The sequence below is a fragment of the Rhea americana genome, unplaced genomic scaffold (genome assembly GCF_003343005.1).
Source record: "Rhea americana isolate MKP2758 unplaced genomic scaffold, rheAme1 scaffold_100, whole genome shotgun sequence".
NCBI classification, from domain to species: Eukaryota; Metazoa; Chordata; class Aves; order Rheiformes; family Rheidae; genus Rhea; species Rhea americana.
Window position 1 is genome coordinate 2,223,063 of NW_028185040.1, and position 25,959 is coordinate 2,249,021.

Sequence of the window (25,959 nt, forward strand, 5' to 3'; positions counted from 1 at the left end):
AAAAAATAGCAGCCTGCACCACAAGATCCCCAGGCAYGTCCTTCAATATAATGTTCTGAGATCACCAAGGAAAGACCCATGCACATGCAGGATTTCCACTTCCAAATGGACTCCCCAACCTCATTCATAACAAGTGTCCTACAGAAGACATACTGTGAATAATGATTTTGTCTTATAGTAGCTATGGTCTCTTCGGGGGGGAGGGGGTGTTTGCCAAAGGAACAGCTGAAGTTAATAAAGACACAAAATTGATTCAGCTGAAAAACTCCCTCAACACATGAATTACTTTCTCAGCCTCTCAAAGAATTTATGTGGTCTTGGTTTTGGACATCATTTTGCCAGTACAGCTTCCACAAAGAAAGAGTCATACATGAAAATAAYTTTTAAGGGTGCTTTCCCGTTTACATAGTACATTCAGTTTTCTCATTCCTCTGCTTATGGATGCAGAAGCAACCATTTGGCCTTCAGTCAAGCACTGGTGAAAGAATGCCACCAGCAACAAACCTGGACCTTTACAGAAGTGTTTGWGCCAATGAGAAAAGCCACAAGAAAGAGAAAAAAATAAGAGAGGCTGGGCAGGATGTACATTTGCTATTTATGATACAGAAAGCAAATAGGAATTTGCTGTTAAAATCACTTTCAGCAAACCCAGACTATAGTTTTGTTTTTTTAATATTGCCAACTGGCTGAACTAAGACAGATCTTTATTTTTAGGTTATTAAATCAAAATCTGTTGTTAGGTTGGGGAACTGCGTGAGGAAAGGGGAAGAATAAGARAAGGAGTCTTCTGACCACTTCTTAGCACATCACTTTAAAATCAGTCCATTTCTGCTTTTGATATAGAGTGGAAGAGGGAATTGTGGAGACCAGCTGCAGAACTATATTTAATTGAACTTTAATAAAAGAGTYAATACTTTAATGCAGTATCTTTGGGTTTGTAGGTTTAAAGCGCTTTTCCTTCTCCTTCTCTCACCTCCCAAAGGAAATGTTCATACTCACAGGGCCTCTTCCCAAATTTTTATTGCTGTTACTTTCCTGGAGCATATTGGGCCGCAGAGCCAATCTTGTCAGCAATGCATTTACGGAAACTAATTAGCCATTAGAGTCAAACCTTTTTTTTACTGGTATAAATTCAATAGTAACTTTTAAGATACAAGAGTGCTTTTACAATGATTGCATTGCATTGATTATTATGATTATCACATCATATAGTATTCTGTATGCATTAACATTTTTTTTAAGCCTCCCTCAAAYCCTCTGCTTTGGCATCCAAGAGCTGCCTGTGTTACATCTAATCTCAGAAGAGTAACAAGGGATTCAGATTGCCTAATAACCAGTGCTATGGCTAGGTTTTGCAGCTGGCAATACAGGGGCTCAGGGTCCAGCTGCCCTGCACAGTAAGCAGGCGGATGGAATTGTTAAGGCTAGTCGTTTTATACGAGAAACRCTCTGTTTGTGGTACCTGGGCTACCAGCAGCATCCAGAGTAGCGTGCTGCATTTGASGGCTGAAGAGAAGTAAAAGCCGAAATGCAGATTAGATCTACGTATGCATATGCAGACACAAGAGCTAGCCCCCGCAACAGACTAAGACCGCTGCTCTTTCACGGTAYGTGGGCAAGGGCAGCAGGGACTGTCCCCCCTGCCACCACACTCCCTCTTCCACACAGACATCTGGGATGAGGACAAGATTGATTTTTTGGAATAGTGACAAACTGGAGATGAATGGTCTGCGCAGTGTAATGGATGCAGGAGAAGCCAAGTGCTTTGAAAGAGAATTTCTCACCTTTCTACCTACCCTGAGGACAACTGATTCCACACTGAAATTACTAAGATTGCTGCAAGCTCAAAAACCATTTCTCCCCCCAGCAACTTTCCACTTTCTTCTGTTATGATGCAGGACAAAAGCTCYAAAATGCAGCCTCCGTGGGTACCGACAGAGAGACAGTGGGTAGTGTAGCCATTAAAAAACACCTGTAGCATGGCATCGGTCCTGTGCCAGTCTATGAAGGTGTATGTGAAAAGGCATCACCCCATCACTTGTCCGCTCAAGAATTATCCCTCCCTCTCCATTAACARCAGAACAAATATTAACAAATGAGACCAATTTCATAAAGTAACATTCAGGCTATATTATGCATGAAACCTTGCTCTTTCACATGGGTGAAACGCGACCGCTCCACTCCAGGGATATAAATGCACAGCTACACGTAGGCAGGTGCTGCTAGGTAAACACAGACAAGCAGGATCTACACAAACAGCCAAAGAGCTCTAGCGCAGACTAGATACAAAGCTGATCTCAACTCAGAAAGGAGAGGTGGAGTTGTGCAGCCCCGTGACGGGGGAGCAGAGGAGCACGCACGCTGCGCCAGGCAGCACGAAGGACTGCAGCCCTGTTAGCTCTCACAGCAAATTGTAGCTAGCAGGGCTGTGAAATGTGTCACTTAGCTTGCTGCAATGACAGCTTGCAAAATGGAGGTGCTCATATTTATCTGGTTCACTAGAAGTGTCATGGGGTTTGATTAAATGATGCCTGAAAACATGTAGGGCAGCCAGGGTTATATATAAGCAAAGAATGCTGGACAGCCCTCTACTTACTCAGTGCGATAATATATTCTGGATAGGAAAATGGGATGCACAGGAAGAAAAGGGGCACTACTGCTTTTCAAGGCATTTTTTTCTTTCAAAATCCATAAAAATTTCTGCAGGTGGCAAAACAGTGAAAATTATTTCTAGCAATACTATTAATAAAACATCCACCTCATTATGCTGAACTTTACCCCTTTTAAAATCATCTTTTGCAAGCCTTCTCTCAGAAAAACGGCTGCGTAATTTCTAAATACAGAAACAAGGGGTATCACAGTGCTCTACGGGGTGTGAACAYACAGTATTCTTCAGATTTCTTTTATTATTAATTAGCAAGGTACTGGATCTCTAGCTCAGATAAAACACTGTAACAGTACAAATTCTTGATTCCTGTGGCAATATACAGTCACTGTAACAAAGACAATTGCAGCTCTTCAGTAAGAAGTGGCAAAGAAAAAACAGTAGGTTTTAAATTACTTTTACATTAAAAGAATTGATGAGAACTTTTACACTTTACTTTTCAAATGTTTTCTTCTAAAGGATAAAATGAAAACAGGAAAAAAAMCATTAATACCTTTTAAGAATAGAGTTTAAATGAAGTTATCTATAATCAGATAAAGAAATTTGGCCTTTTGAAGTGTATATCCTGAAAATGGGCCAGAAAGTCATCTGTGCATTTTACATCTTGACAGTAATCACTTTCAATATTCTGTAAAGGTACCCAGGAGACAAGCAGAGATGTTTGGTCATGAACAGTAAAACATAATCAGTCTTCAGGAAGACAGTAAAAATTACTGATCTGTGACATCTCACATGTTCAAGTCAATTAAATATGATTAACGGCTACCTGCACTGATATGTATGTTGCTCTTTTGGTATATATATACAGGGAAAAAGGACTCTGGATATTTGCTCACCCTCATCCTTCATATTCATGTGCAGATGTGTCCTGCAGTATTAACATATGCTCAGAAAATGGTTTGGGGATAGGGAAAGAATTGCTGAAACCCAGGAAATGATAGAAGCTTTGCAAGTTTCCTGCYGCATAAAAATCTGCAAAGCTTTTACCTAGAAAAAAAATCCAAAATTCAGAGTATTTTTTGCGTTCTCTTTATCACGGTCTAGCAAGCCAGCTGGCAAACTGGCAGCGTGGAAGAAGGTTTTGCCTACCTGAGTGGGTGGTGGCTGCTGCACGTAGCCCTGGGGCGGTGGTGGAGGCTGCAGGACTTGCTGGGACACGGGTGGCCCTGAGCCTGTGAAGCTGCCTGTAGGTAGCTGCTGGCTCGGCGAGGCCATGATGTAACTTGGCTGTTGGGTCGGCTGCTGCAAAATCGGTGACGGGTAGACAGGACCGGAAGGTGATTCAGGGTTGTCTCCTGATGATTGACGACTTAAGCTCATCTGGTTAAATTGTGTTGTCATGTCATCTCGCTGCAGGGCAGAAGTCAGTAGAAGACGATAAACATGATGTCTACAGCAGACACTTACACAAATTAGCAAAACAGAATAGATTTAAACAGAGCATGAGAGACAGGGGAAAATGAACAAACTCAGCTCAGATAACTGCCGTATTATGCAAGGATAGCTATGAAAATGGAGGCAATTAAAAGGAAAAATCACTACAAATGCTTTGACTTAAGGTGAATAGCACCACTTGGCACAAAAGCCCATTACTTTGGCTCTTACCCTCCCTCCTCCTTTTYTTCTTTTTTTTTCCCAAATGACAGGTGAACTTTACAGCTTTCAAAAGAAGACATTTTAAATATAAAGGGCATGAAAATAAGTGAATATGTCCTCTCCTAAACACAGGTTGCCTCAGTCAAAGACATGCTGGTAATTTCACCTGTGTTTCAAAATGATCCTAAGAGGAATTCAGCAGGATTCAGGTGCAGTCCTTTTTCTTTTTGGACTGTTCTGAAAACCCCATTTTGAAAACACAGAGAAGGTATAAAAGCTAAGCCTCCARCTGATATTTTAAGGCTTTTTATTCAATGGTGTAAGAAATAGGTACTTTATTTGATTGGAGGAAAAAAAAATCTCTGGTAGGATGAGCACACCAAATGAAGTCAATGGACCTAAGCCTCATTACATGCTGGTAATAGTATGACGATACAAGGGTATTTGCCTAGTCTTGCAAAAAGATGGATACAAATCAACCAGGTTTATTCTACTTGAAAAGGTTTCCAAATGTGATTCCAAATGCATTTCACTTTTCTCTGTATTATAAGACATATATATACACATACGTACATACATACATATATATATATATAGTATTTGATACTCAACATCAAAATGTATTCCATTCAGCAGAATAGTATGCTAACACACAAAGCATAGTCTCTTCCTTACACCCCTTCATAGACAGTGAATAAACACTGTAAAATCCTTTTCACAGTCATGTTATTTTTTTTAAAAAGAACCTCTTTTATTGTCTTGACAAGTGTTTTACTTCATTGACCACTGTTGTACTCATTCTCCAAAACTCAGAAAACTTAATAGAAAAAAAAAATGAATGCTCCGTGGAGAGCAATGCCATAAACTTTTGTTCCACAAAGACTTGCTTTTCCATTCTGCAAACAGACACCAYGGGCAAACATTTTAAACATTCTTGGCCAGATCTTCAGATGGTGTAAGAAAGTATAGCTATTAATTTTAGCATCAACTCATGCTTGTATTTAGGTACATAGTCTGATCTCTTTGCATATTCCTTGCCTGGATGGCAAATGATGCAAACAAGCTCAGTAAGAAACTTCACTGAGCCTGAAATGTTGCTGAACATGCCCAATAGGAACAAAGAGCTTTTAAAAACTACAGTTTATACAGTGTGTGTACAATGTAACGTACATAAAAGTAATTCAGTACTTGATGAAAGTGAGTAACAGTGAATAAAAGTGAGCAACACTGAGTAAGAGTTTCATAAAGGAGGTGAGGTTTCATTAGTAAGTTAGCTACTAAAAAGCATTACTAAATGACTATCACTAAAACAACCTGAGATGTCTGCAAAAYACTTTTCAATAGAGTTAGCACTGARGTAGAAAGCTTTGGTTSTGCGCAGAACATATTTTCTTGTCTTTTCAATGGCTCTGCTCATCTACCTGGTATTAACACTATTTTAGCTGCAAGGACACAGTCAGCTTCGTTTCCATCTCTTAGTATGACTAGGTGACATCTCTACCTTGAGAAAATCAGTCATGAACAAGATTACCACAGTAAGAGAGAAAACAACAAAAATCATGTAGTGTCTCCTAAAATTTCAGCTTCATTTTATAACTGCATAATCTCAGTTCTATAAGCATCGTGACACATTCAGACTCCAGAAGTGCACTCTATTTATTTTTATTATACATGTCCATTAGTACTTTGTCATGACRCATGCTGCACCACACCTGCAGCTGTTTTACCAGTATTGTTTTCCAGGTGCTCTGGTATGAGCAGGGAATAAATCCAGGCAGTGGATTTAGTATACAAAGAAAATAAAGTAAAATAAAATAATGATTTCTAGAGGCCTCTTTTCCAGCGTTCGTGGACAGAAAAGGGGGATATTCAAATCTCACATGCACAAGTTTATGCTCCCTGGATAGGAAGTGAGGAGATAGAGCCTCCCATCCTAAAAACAATAAAATGTCTTCTGGAGGGTCAGTACCAGAAGTGTGAAGTCAAATAGGATTTGGAGATGCCTTCCATGTGAAATTCCCCTCTTCAGAGGCTCTCCAAGCATGCATGGGCTCTACACCTCCCACATCCCCCTTCCACCTCAAGGAAAGAAAAAAAAATCTTTAGTACCACAGAAAACTGCTGCGTTGGAGAGACTGGCAGGAGATGCTGGGGAGGATAAGAAACTGCTGGATACTGGACTGACTGAGAAGATGGCTGSATTGCCTGAACAGGCTGCAAAATAAACACAGTGAAAGACAATAAATACAACCCATTTAGAGAAAGATAACAACAAAACCAAGAACAAGCTCTGTTATTGAGAACAATGGCCTCAAACACTGCTCTGAGAATGCAGGTGACTCATCTCCAGTCAGAATACTAGAGGTCAGTTACTGTGATTTTAGTCTTCATTTCAGCCTTACGCTACACAATTCTTTATTACAAATTTTTTGCCAATTTCCATATATTTTGATGTCCAATAAACTAAAATAAAGCCACAGGTATGCCTTACTATCACTCACGTCAAGCAAAGCCAAAACATGATTTTACATTTAATTTACAGAGATAAAATCGGAGAAGAGCAYTGTATAAGTGTGTATTTGAATTTTGCTGATAATGACTGACTTAACTGGAGTGTGTCATAGGCAAAGGAACAACGATTGTAAAGCTGCTTTGGCAGAACATAATAGCTAAAAAAGATTAACAATGAGCAAACTGCAAGCTAGTGTTTGCAGAAGATGTTTATCTAAGTGAAAGAAAGATTTTCTACAGCATTATTACCTTGGAATAGCTTTACTATTTCTTTCATTTTAGTCTCTCATTTACTTGAGTCTTACATAGGTTTGGCACTACCTTTTTCTTCTAAATCCTGCTGAGACCAAATCAAGAAAYGACAGCCATAAACATTAGCCCAAACCCAGTAAAATCAAAGCAACTTCACTGAACTTAAACAGTTACTGTCTAGGTAACCTGGGATGAAATTGTGCTGAATTACAACCTCGCAGAAAATATACAGTAGAACTCAGCTGCTGTGCTTATAGATAGGAGGTAAGATTCTTGCCAGAGCAGCTGCCTTTGTCTGGTTTGCAGACCACTCTCTGAGAGCAGGGAGATAAGCTACAAATTGAAATTTGGAACAGATCCAAATTCTTCTGCCCACATGCTGTCACGGCTGGCCATGTGCCACATGCAGTCCAGGAGCCAAAGAGCTGAAGCATCATGGCACAGAGCCCAAAGTACTGTGCCATTCCCCTCTATAACTGCACCTACAAAGTTTCTTGACGAGAGCTGGATCACATCCAGCCAGCTTGGGCGTAGGTGGAGGACCTTGGGTCTTTCTCTGATACAGGTGTGCTCTGAGACKGGGCTACCCAGGAGTACTTCTTTGGAAGAGTTTTTAGGGCCCTACGCTGTACCTGATGGTCTTTGAACTCAACCYCACTGCCTGCAAAAGGGACACAGAAAGGACCCTGACAGTTTACACCATGCCATGAGATATCCAAGGAAGTATGACGGGCCAGAGCCACTGAACAAATAAAGATCCCTCAAGGATCCTCAAAGATCCATTAAGCAGTAAATAACTGTGAAAGGTTCCAGTTCGAATTCCTTCTCCTCTCCTCCTACATTACCATTAATAGGTTTGAGTTCTGCCCTCATCTTAGCAGGAGTTACATCATGAAAACAGTGTTCAGCAGTCAACCTCAGGAACAGTAGTAATGAAAATCTCCAGGCCCGTTTTGTCTAAGTATTCTTGTAACCTATATTTATGTTGCATGAAACAACTTCCTACTGTAACAGGAGAATTGCATAATGAGAACAGTAGCGTCAAATTTTAGACAGTCAGAAGGACAGAATTGCTAATGGTCTACTAGCATTAGGGATCAAATTTACCAGGAGTGTTCCTATTATAGCAGTTTAATATAAACCTATACATTGTTAAAAACAGAGAAAATATGAGGAGTAATTAAATGTTTGAAATGAGAGAGCATGAATATTTGTATGCTTTTATTTTCAAAGCCTTAGGAATGCGGTCAACAGAGAATCAATAAAGATATATGTACTACCACTCCTTTACTCTCAGCACTCTACAGAATTACAAAGTGCACAGGTCTGAAAAGGAAAATTTCAGCTTTCAATAACATGGCAATTTTTTTGCAAAAGAAATTTAAAGACTATTGTGGCCATACACCAAACACCTAAAACAGTTCCTTTCAAAATGAAAGCATCCCTTAGATGAAATGAATCTTTCCTTTCTCTCTGTTTCATCCATGTTGAAAATATCAGTGATTGTGGGGCTCATTTGTTTCAAAAGAAAGGAAGAACATCCTGGTATTTTTGTCTAGCTGCTTCCTTCCCTCTTCTCAGGTCCTCCTGAGTATCAGCAAGAGCTTCTTCTCCCTTTTCAATGGCCACCACACCTACCTGTGTGACCAGGTGACTTGCAATTTGCTGCTGTGGCTGCTGAGGCTGTTGGGATGAAGGCTGCTGCTGGGACTGTCCGACCATCTGGCTCCTCATTGTCTGCTGGCTGCTGGGAGGATTGTATATTGCCGGGGTCCCATCAGGATTTACAAATGGTTGGCCTGAAACAAGACACCCTCCCTTTGCTGAGTGTTTTCAAGAATGTAGTATTTGCCATATGAAATTATACAATCACACGTTTATGCCATATGAAATTATACAATCACACGTTTACTGACAGTTTGCTTTAGCTGATCAATCTTTAACTGATCTCCTACAATAAAATGCTCTTTACTCTCAATGCCTAATTATGCTATCAGCTATCTATTTTTCGCAGAYAAAACAGTTAGCTTCTATTACAGAACTGCAATTTAACATAAAGCTGGCTTCTTCTTTAAATTTCACCAGAGAGTCAAAGTCTAACGCTATGTACATCACGTGTCAACTGGCAGTGTCTAGATAAGAAAAAAAAKAAATTTCTATATGGCTTTTTCAGTCATCTCATCTCCATAGCTTTTTGCCTGACCTGTCCAACAAGGGAATAGAGGAATCAATAGAATTAGCCTGGGAGGTTCCCAGCGAATTCTGCTCCCAAGCACTCCAGGGTTGTTTCCTCCAAATTTTCAAGCCACTATGAAGAACCTGAAATATAGGGATAAAGGCAGGCAGGGAGAGAGAGGGATTGCGCAGAAGTGCACAATCATGGGYTTACAACACAGTGAAGCAGAAACAAGACTAAGATGATAAAATTACAGTTTTMCAGTACCAAACACAATTAAATCAGTGATTAAAATAGAGAACACTTGAGCTTGATGGTATGTCTATGAATGACACAAATGAATTCTTAACTCCTTCAACTACTGCCAGAACACCCATTTGCTTTGGCAGAACTTATTTTCAAGGAATGAGTGGAAGGTTGCCATTACTATAAGATGATTCAGGTGCTATGGTTATTTGAAGTCATTTAATGATGAAGTAGTTAATACTAAAATTGAACTCTGAAACAAACCCTAGAGGTAATGGATATTCACATGCATTTTCTTCTCAAGCAATAGCAGTGAAATGCATACAACTACTTCCAGCACTGTAGTTCATATAGAAAGAAACAGAAACCTTGTTACTAATATAATTCTGTATTTGAGTAACATAATGCTGTACTTTYGAGAGCTGTGCCCTAAGTAATTAGAGGAGACAGCACAGGAGGTTATCAAAGGAGAAGCACTTAAAATATTTTGGAAAAGTTGTCAATATAGTGTCCGAAGTCAAAAYTGTGTCCGAAGTGCCGCTAAGGGCAGAATTTGGTACATACCTAACAACATAAAAATTATTGATCTCTTTTTGCTTCGGATATTTTAGATGGAGAAAGAAAATTTGCAAAGACAATGTTTGTAAAACTGAATCTTTACCTAAGTCTTGCATCATGGTCTTATGAACAAAAAAGAAATGGGATTCCTGGGTCAGCAAAACATTTTCCATGACTTCAGTTCTCTTTTCACTTCCATCATAAATTCATAAATCAAAGGAATGATACATATGTTTACACAATAAAAGTAAATTTTAATATTTGAGTGACAGCATTTAAGATAGGTAAACAGAAGTAGGCATACTTAAGATAAAAAGGGAGACCCAGATGAATCTGGATACTCGGAATGCATTAGTGAAATACGGAATTTCTCATTTTTATACCACAAGTGTCCCTAGCTGATCCATCTGTTCTTCAGACTGCTTCTTTCCCCTCCTCCTTTTTAATAACCACATGTCAGAACTATACTGAAGAATCAGCTAAAGAAACCTTGCCTTCTCTCTTTAAAGGATCATCCACTTCCTGATCAAGTTGCCATATTACAAACGAGGCTTGGCTTACACTCACAGTGAGGAAAGGATTGAGTGAAGTGAGTGAAAGTGAAGTATATGCCAGTTTTGTGCAYTCGATTTCCTGCTTGGGGCTGTGAAGACACGGGGTGAAAATGGCACGGAGAGCACAGAGAAATTGTTTTTTTCTCTAGACTTGGAGTCTTAGGCTCCAGAAGTAATTTAGGAGATTTGGGAAGGCTGAGATGATCCTTTGGAGCAGCATTTCATGTATCTGTGCTTCTAATTGGTGTCTCCTCAGATTTGGGAGATTTAAGTCCTTTCAAAAGTAAAAAGTGAGAGCTGCAGTGGAGGTTTCTTAAAGATGATCTCCTTCCCAAGCATCAACTATGACCCTGCTGGCAAATAATGAGGCCCAGAGCTGCAAAGAATAGATGTCTGGAATGGAAACAGCAAGGTCTTCTGTCCACAGGGAGAACCACAGAGGCAGAGGCTTAAAGAGAAAAGAATTCCAAAAAGGCGTAAGTGGACCACTGGGACTCAACATGGGTGACGAGCACAGCAGATTCCTGAAGTCTGTGCCAGGTACTCAAGGGAAACACTAAAGAACATTTCCTGTGGCACAACAAAAGATGACAGGACTGAAAGAGAAAAGGTAATAATATTTATAAAGATGAAAAAAAAAGACCTATTAAGAAGAAATCTTGGAATAGGAAGTGAAAAGGAGAGATCAAATGGTAGTAAAATAGACATTTGTAAGTTCTGAACTGTGGCCTTGACAGAAGGGCAAAGACTGTGGTGTCATCCGTAGGAGTAAGAATGAAACATAAATGCTCTTAATTGTTGAAGGGGTTATGTCAGAGAGCATGTTATGAGACTCCTTTAAATGGTAAAACAGACTGAAGAAGTGGGTGAAATCAAGGGCAAAATGACACAGCTCCATAAATCATTTTCTTTCCCCAAAGCAGCCAGAAGCTTCTACATTTGGGGAAGGAGAAGGAAGAGCAAAGTGGGGAGAAGAATCAAAGGAAACTGAATATGGTTAAGGAAAGAATGTGGACTGCCAACATCTGAACAGGAGCTGAGAGGTATAATCGGGGCTGGGAGATGCTGACAGCATCTCCTGATGCCATCAGAGGCTTGCACAGCCAGTGTCTACRTAGTGTGAAAGAAAGCAAAGCTCTTTAAAGGACAAAGTGCTAGGATCAAAAGAAGAAGATTGGAAGTAAGCACTCTGCAAGAAGAGAAGAAAGAACTAAAGAATGATGTTACATAGGGAAAGAAAATCTATTCATTACAGGAAACAAAGCTTCTTTTTCATTTTCTTTAAACTGTCTTCTCTTCATCTATGTTTCTGACAGCATCCATCACTTTGATAGTCGAGCATAGCATCTAGCAATCTCTAAGTCTCATCCCTATGGAGTTTCTTTTGTAATGTAATCCTAATAAGATGCAAAAATTCTGAGTCCATGAGTGGCAAATTTGTAGCACGTATTTTGACACACATAAAAAATGCAGCAGACATTTACAGTATAGCTTGACTTCCAGCACGTGTGGCAATGCAAAGCTATACATTTGAGACAAGAATTTCATTCTTTAGAAGATCTTGCCCCCTCTCTTTTCCTTATTATGTCTATATTTACAAATCAGCTGCAGAAGCAAAACAGTAAAAAAGAAAAAAAACATAGAATTGTTTTTATAGAAAAACAGTTGCTCTATGAACATTAAACATCCACACACAGAGAAGTCTCAATTATGCCTCAGAGGACAGGGCACACCAGGAGGGGAGACAGAGTAATCTCTTCTAGCAACAGCGATGAAAGGCAATATATATCTATGGTAGACACAAAAACTCCCTTGTTACCAGGGAAAAATATGARCTAGCCAATGTAAATTGCTAAATCTACAAAACACATTGGATATGTTGCACTTAAACAACCCTGCTGACCTGCATGGGTGGTGAGCTACAGTCTCTAYCCTTGCCATGGTCAGGAACACACACAACCTCTGAGCTAGTAGCGTGGCTGGAAGCAGTAGTAATTCCTTTCACTTGCTTCGCTCAGTCCTGTCAACTGAATTATGGATGGATTTCTGCCTAAACCTGCTGATTTGTGTATAAAAGGGGACCACATTGTCTCAAAATGCCTTCTTTTGTATTGACCAAGAAATTCCAGTGCCTCAGACAGAACTGTCAACTTCCAGCACAATAGAAATGAATAAATCAATAATGATGGTTTTGGCTTACCCATCTCCCATGTTCAGTTCTCTCCCATACTTAAGTTTTCAAGAAATGCATAAAAACCTCACTTATGCAGTCAGTATTAGGCTCTCATACCTCACTTACACAGTCAGTATTAGGCTCTCATATCAATAATGTAATAGTTTAAAAAAACCCTACATGTAAATAGGATAAGCTTTACTCCTTTCTGATTTTACGTATGCAGATACATATTGATCAGCAGTGGACACTACTCTGTATGTTAATGGAATGCTTAGTTTAATAGTTCTTAAAGACTACATTTTTCTTAAATTCCTCAGCTTCCAGTTTTTCTTGATTGCATTCTGTCTACAGAGGTATTGCTGGCAGTGGGCTCACAAGTAAGCTTTATTCCTTGGTATATAYAACCAAATAGAGAAATCTAATATACATAAAGACTTAAGTGTAAAGAAAAATCTTCAAATGAAGAGCTCCTGAATGTTCCATTAAGGACTTTTAAAGTATTTTGGTCTTGCTCTCAGCTCCCAGTACAATGGAAAATTCAGTGCACTGCATGCTTTGCTATTTTAAACCCAGCATAGCTCAGCTAAGGAGGGTAGAATAGTTAATCATGGTCACTGAAACAGTCTAAATCACTGAAGAAGCATCACAATCTCAACCTCTCTGAACCCTTTTCAAGCTATCAGTACAATACAGTGGGGAGTAATAGCGTAACATTACCTGGACTTCATCTAAACCAGGAAGATAACAAATTGCCTTAGACTTTCAGCAAGCACTCAAGTTCAAGCTGAGTGGTTTCTGAAGTGTACACAGTACTCAGATGACAGCAAGTGCCTCTTTTGAGTGCCTCTGCACTGCTAACTACCAGAGCAACACAGAATTGAAGAGATTAAAACTTTCCTTTCCACAAAACTTCTGATTTAAATACAATTGCTAATCAAATAGCTCACACAAGAAAATTAACTCCGAAGTACTAATTCAGATGCAGCCTCTAAGCCTTCTGCAATTCTACTGTTAAGTAAATCTCTAAAATTTGGAGCATCGGATTTCAACTGCCCCATATCTCAGCAAGCTTTATTATGGAGGACTTTCTCTCCTTACTAAAGTTAATGAGTTCTCAGARGATTCACAACCAAGGAGTGCCAGGACTTTACAAGATCTAGATGTTGTGTGGGACTGCAGGAGTATAACCTTATGTATCATTTCCCACTGCTATGCCATGACATCCTCAGAAAGCCACTGCAGGTTTACTGGCAGCTCTAAAAACAAACTGTCAAATCTCCTTTCTGTACAAAATAGCCATTTTCTTCCATATAAGGTGCCTGAAGTAAACTATCTCCAGAAATTAGAAATTTTCTTATTCCACAGATGGCATCAGAAATATTAGAGGGCAGTATAATGTGGGAGAGCACCCAACTGACCTGTGTGCGGGTTGAGAAGGATACTGCCAGGCGGTATCCCTGCAGCTTCAAGTGGAAGAATGATATAGCTGGTGTTGCTGGGTGCTACCTGGCCGCTCATCCCGTTCTCGGCGTAGGACACACTGCCCGAAGAGCTAGCGGTCACTCCAGGGACAAGAGGTGCACTTTGGAGAGGCTGATGTAGTCGTGACAGGGATCCTGAGGAGCCAGCGCTGCTGGAAGACTCTGAGCCTAACACAGAGACAGAGCCGTGGTTACAGCGGACCTCTGGTCCCCATCACATGTCATATACCCTGAGATAGTCTTCGAACACTGCAAAAGTAAACGCGAGGCCATGCCCGCCACAGCAGGGCAGAGGTGTTCACTCCCCACTGTGCTCAGTGGGATTTGCACAATTTAAAACACCATTTCTCCTGCCCACCAAAAAGTCTCCTCCTCTCCCCAGCCAGAAAATGATTTTATCAAACAGAAAACAAAAAGCACAGTATGTATTTATAATGCAAAGTTATTGGTTCATAAAGTATAAAAGTTAAACACAGGGTTTATAAATAGAAAAAAAAAAGTTTCCATAAGAAAAAGAGCAACTGAGTTCTCAGTCTACTCTGTGTTCTCAGAGTAGCTGTGCTATATTTTATATTACCTCACAGCTACCTAACATTTTTCCACTTTGATTTTTCAGCATCTATTCTATTATAGGTGATCAATCAAGTTAAATTAAATGTGCTAAAACAGCACAGTAATGCCTAGAAGTATGATGAGTCATATTCTTTTAAAACTCAAATAAAATTTACAAACTTCATGGATTTTATTTGACTAGGTTTCCACTTCTTTGATGCAGTAATGACAAGCATCTCACTGGAAACGTAAGGCTCAGATAAACACCTTGCTTAAAGCAGGAAGTTAAGGCAGATACCCAGGAAGTGGGAAAGCCAATGTCTGTACGGACGCTTCTTTCTGGAAGTAAGACAAATTTAAATTGAAACTTATTTGTATTTTGTTTATGCTCACTGTCTTTACATCTTTAATTTTCTTCCTTTAGATATAGGTTGAAAGGAAGGATAGAACTCATTAGATTTTAACAGACTTTTCCCATTTGGAAAGTAAATTACAGCCTTCATATTTGGGATACTTGTGGAGGACTCAGTATTTGACTACTTGAAAGTCTCTGATTTATTCTTAGCAAAGTCCTTATTGAAATTCATTTCTTCCCTCATAATTAGAGTAAACCAAGTTTTATTTGTACAAGGCATATCAGCATCCTGCTCTTTAACAGATGTAGAGTCTTTCATAGATTACTGCGGATTGCTATGTAAAAGCTGATAAAAATTTTTATCCGTCTTTTTCAAATTGTATATCCAGATGATAATTACTACAGAGACAGCCATCTTTCTGAACTGCACCATTTGTCATTGGTAAACCCCCCAAATCTGCCTCTCTAACAGCTAATCAAGAAAATAATAGCAATTTCAGAAGACTTTTTAAAATCTCTGCAGTGTACTCCAAAGCTGTATTAGTGGCTTTATTTTTCCCTCTCAGTGTAGGCTGAGGCTAGAAGTCCAGAAAGATTATTCCTGCAGGGCTACTTTTATTTATTGGACCATTTCAGTTTTCAGTGTTTCTGCAATTGGCAGAGATACTCTTGGAAGGCAGCCTCAGCAAGCTACACGCAATATTTTCAAACGTAAATGCAACTGCAGGAGTCTCATTTTCCTTTTGTAGCAATTACCATGTTTTTCCCRCATTCAACTAGCCCTTCTACATTCATTTCATGTTGCTTCCTGGAGTTCTAGCTTTACTTTCTCCTATTTTTTCTTCATCCTTTGAATTCAATGGATTTGAAGCTATCTGGAGACGCAGGAGTGATGATGAGATTCCAGGAACTTCTCATTAGCATTTCTAAGCATGTCAGTAGTATCAAGCCTCAATTTGGACTCCTCTCTCTGCCCATTTTGTGCTATTCTAAAGAAATGCTGTGAGTGGAGAAGAAGATTGTGCCTCCGACATTCAATACTTTTCCRTTCAGCTGTTTTAATGGCAGAATCACAGACTGATCTTTATCAACTTCTGAATGCTAAAAGCCAAAGGACTGTAATGATTTCAGATGCACTGATCAAATGCTAAGCAGAAGTAGTAAGACAATCTCTGAAGCCATCACCACACATCAGCTACAATGATAGCTCTGAAAATGGCTGCCTTAAAAGATTAGAGATCTGCTCTTYTATGCCAGTAGATCAAGATTTTGAAAGAAAGCAAACAAGATTCAAAACAATTTCAGCAATTTTTGCATATTTTTAAAATAAGCCTGGAAGTTATTGCTTAACTACTTTTGACCTCATTTAACCTGTAWAAGAACGATCTATTTTAATTTTTTTCATTACTACAACTTATTTCCTATCATTTTAAGTCTAGACATATTAAGCCAAGTAAAATCCAACACTAATGTTTGGAAGTTAACACAAAATTAATCTTGTCTTTGTAGCTCTGATTAGCTGCTTTCACAGTTTCTAAATTTGGAATACGAAATCACCACATAATGAATTCAGTGCTGTAGAAAATGAAAAAATGGACTATCTGACTTTATTCGGATTCACATTGAGAGATGTCTTGCTAACGATTTCTGAAATGAACTTTGAGTAAATGAGATTCTTGCCCCCATTAGACAAACCATCCTCCTTTTTTCTGTAATGACGGCTCTCTTCTAGACTGTTCTATAATTTTTTTACTGCTTCACAGTTGACATAATAACAGCCTTYATATTCTCATTGCCTTCCATTAATATATTTTTAAGTGTTCTCAGAGATTCACCACTCTGAGCTGTAAGAAAGAAAAAGAAACAGAAAAATTACCTCAGTGCCTTAGCAGCTTAATTTCTGGGAAGTGAGGGAGGAGCAGAGAAAGGAGGCACTCAAATTTTACAATATTCTGAATGCTAGTGAGCAACAGAACACAGCTTGCTCTATTTTCTTTGGGTTGATATTTAATAGCTGAAGAATTTGAACTTTTTTTCTGCTCATCCCACTTCCCAAGTCAAAGGTAAATTTTTCCTTTCTTCTCAACTGGACCATCACCATCTACTCACTGCTTGCTCCAGAGGAACAATTTTTTCAGGAGTAGCACAGTGCTGATCACTCCTGGAAGTACTTTTGTCTTGGATATAGTTTCTTGGCTCAGAAATATTTATTTGGTAGTTACAGAAGTCAGGTGTTATTTTGTATACTACAGTGTATTTAGTTTTTTTATGACAGTGGTATGTGCTCATGTGAACATGATACTTCTCTGCAAGCTGTACTTCTAAAAATAAGATTGATGTTTCAGCGCCATAGGTTGGCGGCAAGCTTATGACTGGAAACAGTTGGCTCATAATTTACTGCCCATATATCAACATTCCTGCAATTTCTCTTGGATTCACAAGATCCATCAGGCTACTGCCTGATTAAAGGAAATCACAAACAAACAAATATCTACCTCCAAAACCCAGACATCAAATCATAATTTGAAGAACACTTTATCAAAAAAAAAAAGGTTAATGAATTTAAATGTTTGCAGTAGAATTATATTTGCCCTACCAAATTAGCAATGAACACCTAACAGGAGAGATTAGATTGTAGTTCCAATTACTTGGAGCCACTCCAAAGAAGTTAATGATTCCTACAGAGCTGTATCAACACAGYTGATACCACAACACAGACGGCTTTTTGTAAATGGGGAGGAAAGAAACACACTCCACCAGATGTGCATTCCACTAATGGAACAAGGAAAATACATTAGAAAAAAAAAGCTCAAGGTGCAACARTCTTTTTAGTCTTTCAGTAATTATTTAGATCTGTAGACACACACACATAGCACATTTCTTTGGAAAGTATAACTTCTATTCCCTCATAGTAATCTATATTGAAAACTATTGTAGTGTTAGTGAAAATAACATGATATGCTATGAACTATATTTTCTCTTCATGGGTGTAGTTAGATACTGAACAGGTGTATCTTCGATGGCCATWGGGACATGCTTAGTCAACTCTGAAAAGCCCACTGTACTACTGGAAATCTAAACTAACCAAGGTTTTTTTTATGGTGTGTTAAGTTGTAGGAATTGCAATTTGTTCAATTATTAGCTCTCCATATCAGTTCTGAATTATAACTTAAACAATATCTCTCTCTATTAAGTTTCAGCATGACAAAGTGGGAAATAATTTGCAAGATACAATCTGTGCTTTTAAAAAGAACAGCGCTTTTTAAACAGTAACAGGTGTACAAAAATGATATTCAGAGAACCAGAGAGATAACCATATGAGTTTAAGGCAGCCCCTTCTGCAAAGTTTTGCCTAAATAAAGTAGCACAATTCCTTTGCTAAACTCCTATTGCCATGCAGCCGAATGCAATTATGTAAGATTAATAGATACTACTAGATTCTGCTGCGGAGAACAGCACATTCCATGATCTGTCTTTGCCTAATGGGAAGCTGACAACTTTCTGTGCTTCAGTTTCTGTATGTACCATTAATTTCTGATTTACTAGAAGTTAATGCTAAGGATAGAACATTTAATTTTGGTGATAGTATTAGAAATGATCCAGAAAGATAACAGTACTAATATTGCATTATTTTATATTTTCCCAAATGCATCTGTGAAGTGTCAGTGAAAATACTTAAAATATTAGTATTTCCTGGTTCAAGACATTTATTTCACAATGTAGCTTGATAATTATCATAAATTTAATTTTCACATTTAAAATAATCATCAACATTTTCTGTCATTTGGCCAATGAAGAACATTACTACCTGTTGCTTGCTGTCTTCAAACTGATTTCGTATATACTATATAGAAGCCAAAAATGCTTTTAATTTATTACTGTGAACTGTAGAAGCATTTCAAAGAACAGACTGGTACTTTCTGTAGATGGAAAATGGGACAAAATTGATGCCCATCATGCTCTGCCACTCTCCTACAGCAGTATGCCTAAATGTTTGTAGTGATGCCTCTGAAATGCCATTTCAATCACTGTAGTGAAGTCAAAACAAAACAAACGAAAACCTAAGCATAATAAAGCTTTTGATGTTTACTGAACTATGGAACTTGAAGTATTGCTTATGACTGGATTACAGAATAATAAAGATCTAACGCAAAAARTTGCACAAGAATATGTTGATTGGTACCTATTGTACCTTAGAAAAGATGTGCAAATACCCCATGGAAGCTGTGTCAGCTGTATGAACGCACTCAGCATTTTCTTGGTGAAGAAAGAACAGTTTATCAAGGCATATTTCCTCATTATTTTTTGAACAGTTATTCTTTTCTGTTTTAATGCCATACAGTAACATTTCAGAGATAAGGAYAGAAACAGCAATTCAGATGTTTTTATTTCCTTTGACTTTCCTCAGGCTGACTGACAGTTTTACTTTATGTCCTGGCTTTGAAGCCAGGMGAGTTTGTTTTGACATCCAGCCTTGCTCTTTTTTCTCCTCTCCTCTGCCTTTACTTTTATTTAGTTTCTTTTTTATTCTTTGTATGCCTCAAATAGCTTTCCAAATGAAACATTTTGCTTAAAAAGACTCAAAGTACTTAAGTAATTGCAAGGCAAAGAATACAGAATTGTAATAATACTGATGTTTTAAGAACGTATTATAAGAGTTTTCATTTGAAAGCGATTTTGGGTTTGGTACATAGAGAGTGCAGATCCATTTACAATTATTGGCACACTTCAGAGATTTCTCTTTTAATGTATTTTCTAAGTGTATCATTTAACATGCTTGATTTTAACACCATGACATCTWCTTAAAAGTATTAATCTTTTGCAATTAGGAGATGTCTCAACTCTCCAAACTGGATTTTTCAGACACTGTTTAAATACGCTACACCTCTGCAATACAGTACTGCAGGAAAGTATATTTAACTGTGTTCTGCCTAATGTGAGCTATACACTATACTAATATACCGYGTCTTACCCCTATTTGATGCATATCATATTGAACTACAAGATAACAGTAAGAGCCATGGAAGGCAAGGGAATCTGGAGTGAAAAATATGGTCTATTGCATACTCCAGGACTCTTTGCACAACCTATGCTTTCTTATGGAAGTAAAAGAAAAAAAAAATACAGGAGTGCAGTTTCAAAACCACATATGCATTGTTTTCACTATCGTGCATATGTTCATGCTCAGGAACAATCTAAACGACGATACAGACAATGATACAGTGCTACATTTCACCAAGGTGAAATTTATATCTCAGTTCCACAGGATTTTGCATAGATAAGTATGGTGTAAAACTGAATGAGAATCTTAGGATAATACGATRCAGAAGTGTTATTTGTCTAAAGTCTCAAAAGAAATGTAAAATAGAAGYGTAAAGAAAAAGAGACAGGATATTCCAGAAGCCGCCAGCAGCTTTATGACCATCAGGTTTTGAAAGAGCAGCTTTCAGATCAGCCTAGGTGCTTTTCATCTGCRAAATATATCAAAATTTGTAACTAAATGCAAGATCTGGAGGTACTAGTATGCCAAATATTTGCAGACTGGCAGAACTGATTTTTCAAATTCCATTCCCAGGGGTCCTGAATCACAGCAAAGATTAGTACAGTTTGGGGAACAGGAGTGAAATTTGACTAATTCAGGTTTGATAAATGGGKTTTAAATTAAGTAATGCCCCGAAAACACTTTCAAGCTAAAAAAGCACAAAGTGCTAAGTATTGATTATGACTTGTCCTGTGCTATATTCATCAAATAAACCAGACTGATGGAATCATCTGGCAGACTCATTATTTATTATGCACTTTTACATGAAAATATAATAGAGTAGCTTAATGGTGTGGCTTGAAATTACTTAGATCYGGACCCTATGGCTCACCCATATGGTAATGTACTCATGAAGTTAATGCAAACAGATGCAGAATTCCCACCAGGTTCATCCTCCCCTTAAATGGTGCTAAACAAGAAAACAGAGAGACTGCAGGAATCCAGCCCTTCTGATGGCTTATGCTACAGTACACTTGCCCATTCACCAGGAGATAAAAGGGGCTCAAGTCCAAGGTAAAGATGGTCTGCATTTTAGCGACAACAAAGTGTTCTTGGATTTCTCTTCAGATATATGACATTTAGTTCTTCATGTGACTCAAAAAGACTAAGATTAACAGAACGTTTAAAACTATACTGTTCACTTACTTTGTCTAAAAAGATGACTACCTTTCCAGGCTACAAAAATTGTAGATAGCATTCAAATAGAAAGTGCAAATATTCTCTTCCAGGAAAGGCCTACTTTACCYAAGGTTTGCAACTCCTAGGTACCAGCTTTTCTTCTTGATTCCTAAAAATTGACTGAATACCAGGTACCCAGCTACACATATACACAGATGGACATACACATTCACTATACACAGAAATGCAACTATTCCTGGAATTCATGATACACCATACTCTCAAACAAATGCCAACACAGTAATTTCTCACCACACATTAAAGAGGTAATGTGAACCCAATACAGTACTAGCTACCTGTTTTAGACAGTTTGCCGGTACTTCTGTTACTTGATGAGCTATCTCCTCTTGTCAGAACGGTTATTCCACCAAAACTAGCTGTCTTTGTTATGGCTGGCTTCAAGTTTCGATTTGAACTGTCTGAGTCTGTGCTGCTCCATGGCCTCTGGTGGTCTGTCCACTTCAATTCATTCTCCGTACTGCTCTGTCGACTGCCAGATGCCTTCCCTGTGCTATCTCTGTTACCCCTAAGGACATCAAAAAACAAAGATTTATACACAAACACACACACCAAGGCAGAGTCTATCTTTGGTTAGACTGCAATAAACCTATCAAAGGAAATATTCTGGGTTTATGACAGTGTGCCTGGAAAGGGTGATCTTCCCCCAGCTTCAACAAGTGAATACTGCTATATCCATTTATATGCATAGTATTTACTACTGCTCCCCTTTTGCATCTAACCTGAGAGCACTTCACCAAAAGGAACCAACACAGCAATATTACATAACATGAGGACATTTCTGTTGCCTATTAGCTGGCCTCTTCCCTCAGCAAACCCCTTGCTGGCTTCCCCTTTACTGCCCCTAACCTTCAAATTTTTTTTCGACAGCTTCAAAGTCCAAACCTGCCCTCTGCCCTGGTCTTCCACTCTCTTCRTTTGCGTCACACCTCATTCCCACACTTGTCTGCCTCTTCATCCAAGGCCTCCCTCTAAACGTGTGTCCTCTTTGCATGACTCCATYGTTTCTAGCATTAAAGCTCCACTTAGAGACCCACCAGACTTTTTTTCTCTCTGCACACACGTGACCACATCATCATGTTCCCTCTGTGCTTGTTTATCCATCTACAAGCTGCAAGTCTCCGGGAAGAGGCTGCCTGGCCTTGTAATCAACTGCAATGCACCCAGGATATTGTGAGCAGCAACATAGTAAACCAAGAGCAGAATTCAGCTTGTTATGACGAACAGCTTAAAGTCCACTGCTAAGCTGGCAAAACCTGTATGCCTACTACAGCTTAGCATAGTACCATGACAGCTATCCAAATTAAGGCTAATAACGTTTACTTTTGGGAGGCTTTCAGAAAATATTTTCAACTCTTCTCTCTCATTTTAAAGTGTAACGTCTTGCAGGCTCGAAGCACTTTATACAAATGCAATTGGTGAGACTGCATCTATGTTTTTCCTTTCTCTTGCTTTTTATTAGAGAGTCTGCCGAGCTGCGTCCCTCTGGATGTGATAGAGCAGAGCAGTATGTCAAAGATCCGGATCAGCCCAGCACGTTCCTTGCCTGTGATTAGAGCCTTACAGATGCCATCAGCAGTGTTCACCTTTGCTAGACCCAGACAGTGACAAAGTATAAAGAGAAACAGCACACAAGTAACAACATAAAAGAGGAAGATTTTAAAAAGAAATTGTCTTTAAAWTTTTACAAAAGAAAAGAAGTACAAGCAAGCATTATTTACAGATTCTATTACATTCTTCTGCTTAGAAATTAAGTTCTCTTCATTTTACATTCTTGGGAAAAAACAGGGAGAGAAACAACATGCTTCTGTATCCTAGGTAGCTGTGGTTTCAGATACTTAAAATTCCTTTTYGTTCCCCAGATCCAAAAAGATATTAGTTACTGAGAGCCTCTAAGTATGTGGATATTTTAAATACTTACTTATCATTGCATCCCCAATCCAAAACCCTTAGATCATCAAGGATAGCCCGAAGGACAGAGAAAAGATTTTCTGCCTACTGCCTGTGGCCGTGGTCTGCAACTCCACGGGCTCCAGCACTGCTCCCTGTTTGCTGCGGTCTTGCCTCTTCCTCCACGCCGGTGTGCAGACATGCACAGGCAGCAACCAGAAACACACAGGTCAAATAATCCTGTTCCCTTGCACCTCTTAGTGAAAATTAAGTAATATAAAAGTATGGTGGTAGATGTTTAAAGTGACATAAACTATCACTACTGCATATGCAAACACACATCACTACATACATATGCATGAAGTTATCACTGCAACTCTACCTACCTATGAGCTTTGCTGCATAAAGGATATGCTTCTGCAAGTATTCACTACTACTGCCTACTYTGCTTAAGGCCTATGGCAGCAGGTTGATTTTAAAAGCAAGTTAGTATACTCAGCTCTGATCGATTTACACTGAATCTGGGGGTACTCACAGTGTGCAAAAGATCAGACTCTCCCTATGCATCTCAAGTGGAGTTTTGCAACAAACTAGGCTGGGTCTCTTATTGATCCTGTGTGTCAGCTGATAAAGAAACTCTCCATGAAAATATGGATTGACTCCCATTCATTCCCTGCGGCATGTGAAACTTGTTAGCACCACTAGAGTTACAGAGTTTTCTGGGCAAAAGGAATTAGAGTTTGGAAAAGAAAGGTCACAGGAGAAACTTTCTAATGCATTGCTGTTTTAGATAAGGAAAATTCACCCAGCTTTATCTCATTTTTATTTATTGTATTTTTATTTCAGCTTTTAATAAATCATCTGCAGAAAAACCTGTTAGTCTGAACAGTAGTCTGTGAAATGTGTATGTCTTCTACACCAAAGCAGAATAACTTCTACCAGTCACAGYTGCCTTCAAATTGTGGCAGCCCAAGTAGCTGAGCAGCTAAAATTATAGACATAGCTCCTGAGCCAAAGATCACTAAAATCAGACAAAAGAAAAACTGTCGTGACTTTCTCATTTAGAGCGTTAGATAAACAGGACTAGAACCTATTCCCTGCACTGTGTTCTAGCCAGAAAGATAACATACCCCCACTCATCAGGATCTTGCTCACTGAGGACACAGATAAACACAGAAGTGAATACTATTGGGAAATAGATATTAAATAATCCATACAAACCTAAACAGCTGTCTTTTCTTATGGGTGTCATTGCATACACTACTGTCTTCCAACAGCCTACTGAAAAATGAAAAGAAAGATTATGGTAACAGATCCATTAATTCAGCTTTACATTTTATCTGTAAAATTGTATTTAAATTCTAGCAACACCTCCCAATTTGCTAGATTCATAAAGAACTAAAGCTAAAATATCTCCCACCTCCCTGCCCCCACATGTTAAGTTGTGCATGGTCAACTTAACAGGAAATGCCAGCCAGGGAGGCYGAAGACCATTTAACATTTCTTGTTAATGAGCAAGGAAATTCTCAGAAGTCAAGGAACCATGCTTCTACATCCRAAGTAAAAGTCATACAAATCTAACCTAATAGAAATATAAAAAATGCAAGCCAGCAGAATATGGCATATATGTTTTTATATATTTGCTAAGTCTCTTGGATATCTYTGCAGATGGATGCTCAGGTTCTCTGACGAAAAGGCTGTGAGCTTTTGTCTTGATTGAGTAAAGCACTTAAACATACACCTAACTTTCAACACATGAAATAACAATATTTCTCATGTACAAAGAGTTAAGTACGAGTTTAAGTGTTTCACCTGATCAAAGGCTGTAAGGCATGCAGCAAGAAAAAAAGAGTGTTCTGACGAATGCAAAGTAAGTCTCTCTCTCCTAATAACAATAGTGCAGATGTAAGTCCAATTTTCAATCGGGCAGTTGCCTGGTCTTCACGTGAATATACATCCCCATATTATGAAAGTTGGTCAGCCAGTTCACAGGTTTAAAARAAGTGAAAAATGTGCAGATACCACAACAGGGCACTTTCGCCCATGGGTGTGCATGTAATTTAAATCATAAACAAATGAAGGGTGTGAAATTCACAGTTTATTCCCTACAGGATCTCATCCTACACTCAGCATAGCAGTATTCACACCTCCTCCACCTTGATTTTTGAAACATGAATAACTATGTCACTTTCATTCTCCTATTCTCTGCAGAGAGGGAAAGGTAGGTTTATGGGAGTGCTTTTTTTTTTTGCTTGTCAGGGTTTCTCTATTACAATTGTGATTTATTTTGACAAAGCATGTGTCTCCATAGTCACGTTACAGAAGAAGAAGCTGATGAAATACACTTGGTTCCTAGAATACAGAGTGGTTAGATGACACTGGCCATTAGTTCCTGAGGGAGATRCCTCATTCCACAACTTTGGGACCTTCTGTCAGAAGAGCTGGTCTGTACCCTTACTGTGGAGCCATTTTCTGTGGCTCACCCATACATGCATCTGCAAGAAGTGAGGATGGACAGAAACAGAAACGCTGTGGAAAATAATCTCACCCTTCCTTGTGCCAAGGATAAACAGTTTTAAAACCCCCACAAGACAGACTTGGGCTAGCACTGCTCAAACATTCACCAGTGAAATTCCTAACATTTTGGATCAGACCTTCAACTGCTGGAAGGGTGTGTAATTTCTAAGATCTTCAAGACAGGTAAGCTAA

At 38.8% G+C, this 25,959-nt stretch overlaps 1 protein-coding gene across 2 annotated transcripts in view; it reads right to left on the minus strand.

Moving 5' to 3' along the window:
- The window catches only part of ARPP21 (cAMP regulated phosphoprotein 21), a 145,576-nt gene that overhangs the window by 44,629 nt on the left and 74,988 nt on the right, over window positions 1-25,959 (minus strand). For both annotated transcript variants that reach the window (XM_085304184.1, XM_085304175.1), the window contains 6 exons: window positions 24,472-24,531; window positions 21,639-21,868; window positions 14,153-14,383; window positions 8,663-8,823; window positions 6,371-6,475; window positions 3,755-4,015 (listed from right to left, as the gene is read on the minus strand). In XM_085304184.1, the coding sequence (XP_085160310.1) occupies window positions 3,755-4,015; window positions 6,371-6,475; window positions 8,663-8,823; window positions 14,153-14,383; window positions 21,639-21,868; window positions 24,472-24,531 (1,048 nt within the window). The remainder of the gene's footprint in view (window positions 1-3,754; window positions 4,016-6,370; window positions 6,476-8,662; window positions 8,824-14,152; window positions 14,384-21,638; window positions 21,869-24,471; window positions 24,532-25,959) is intronic.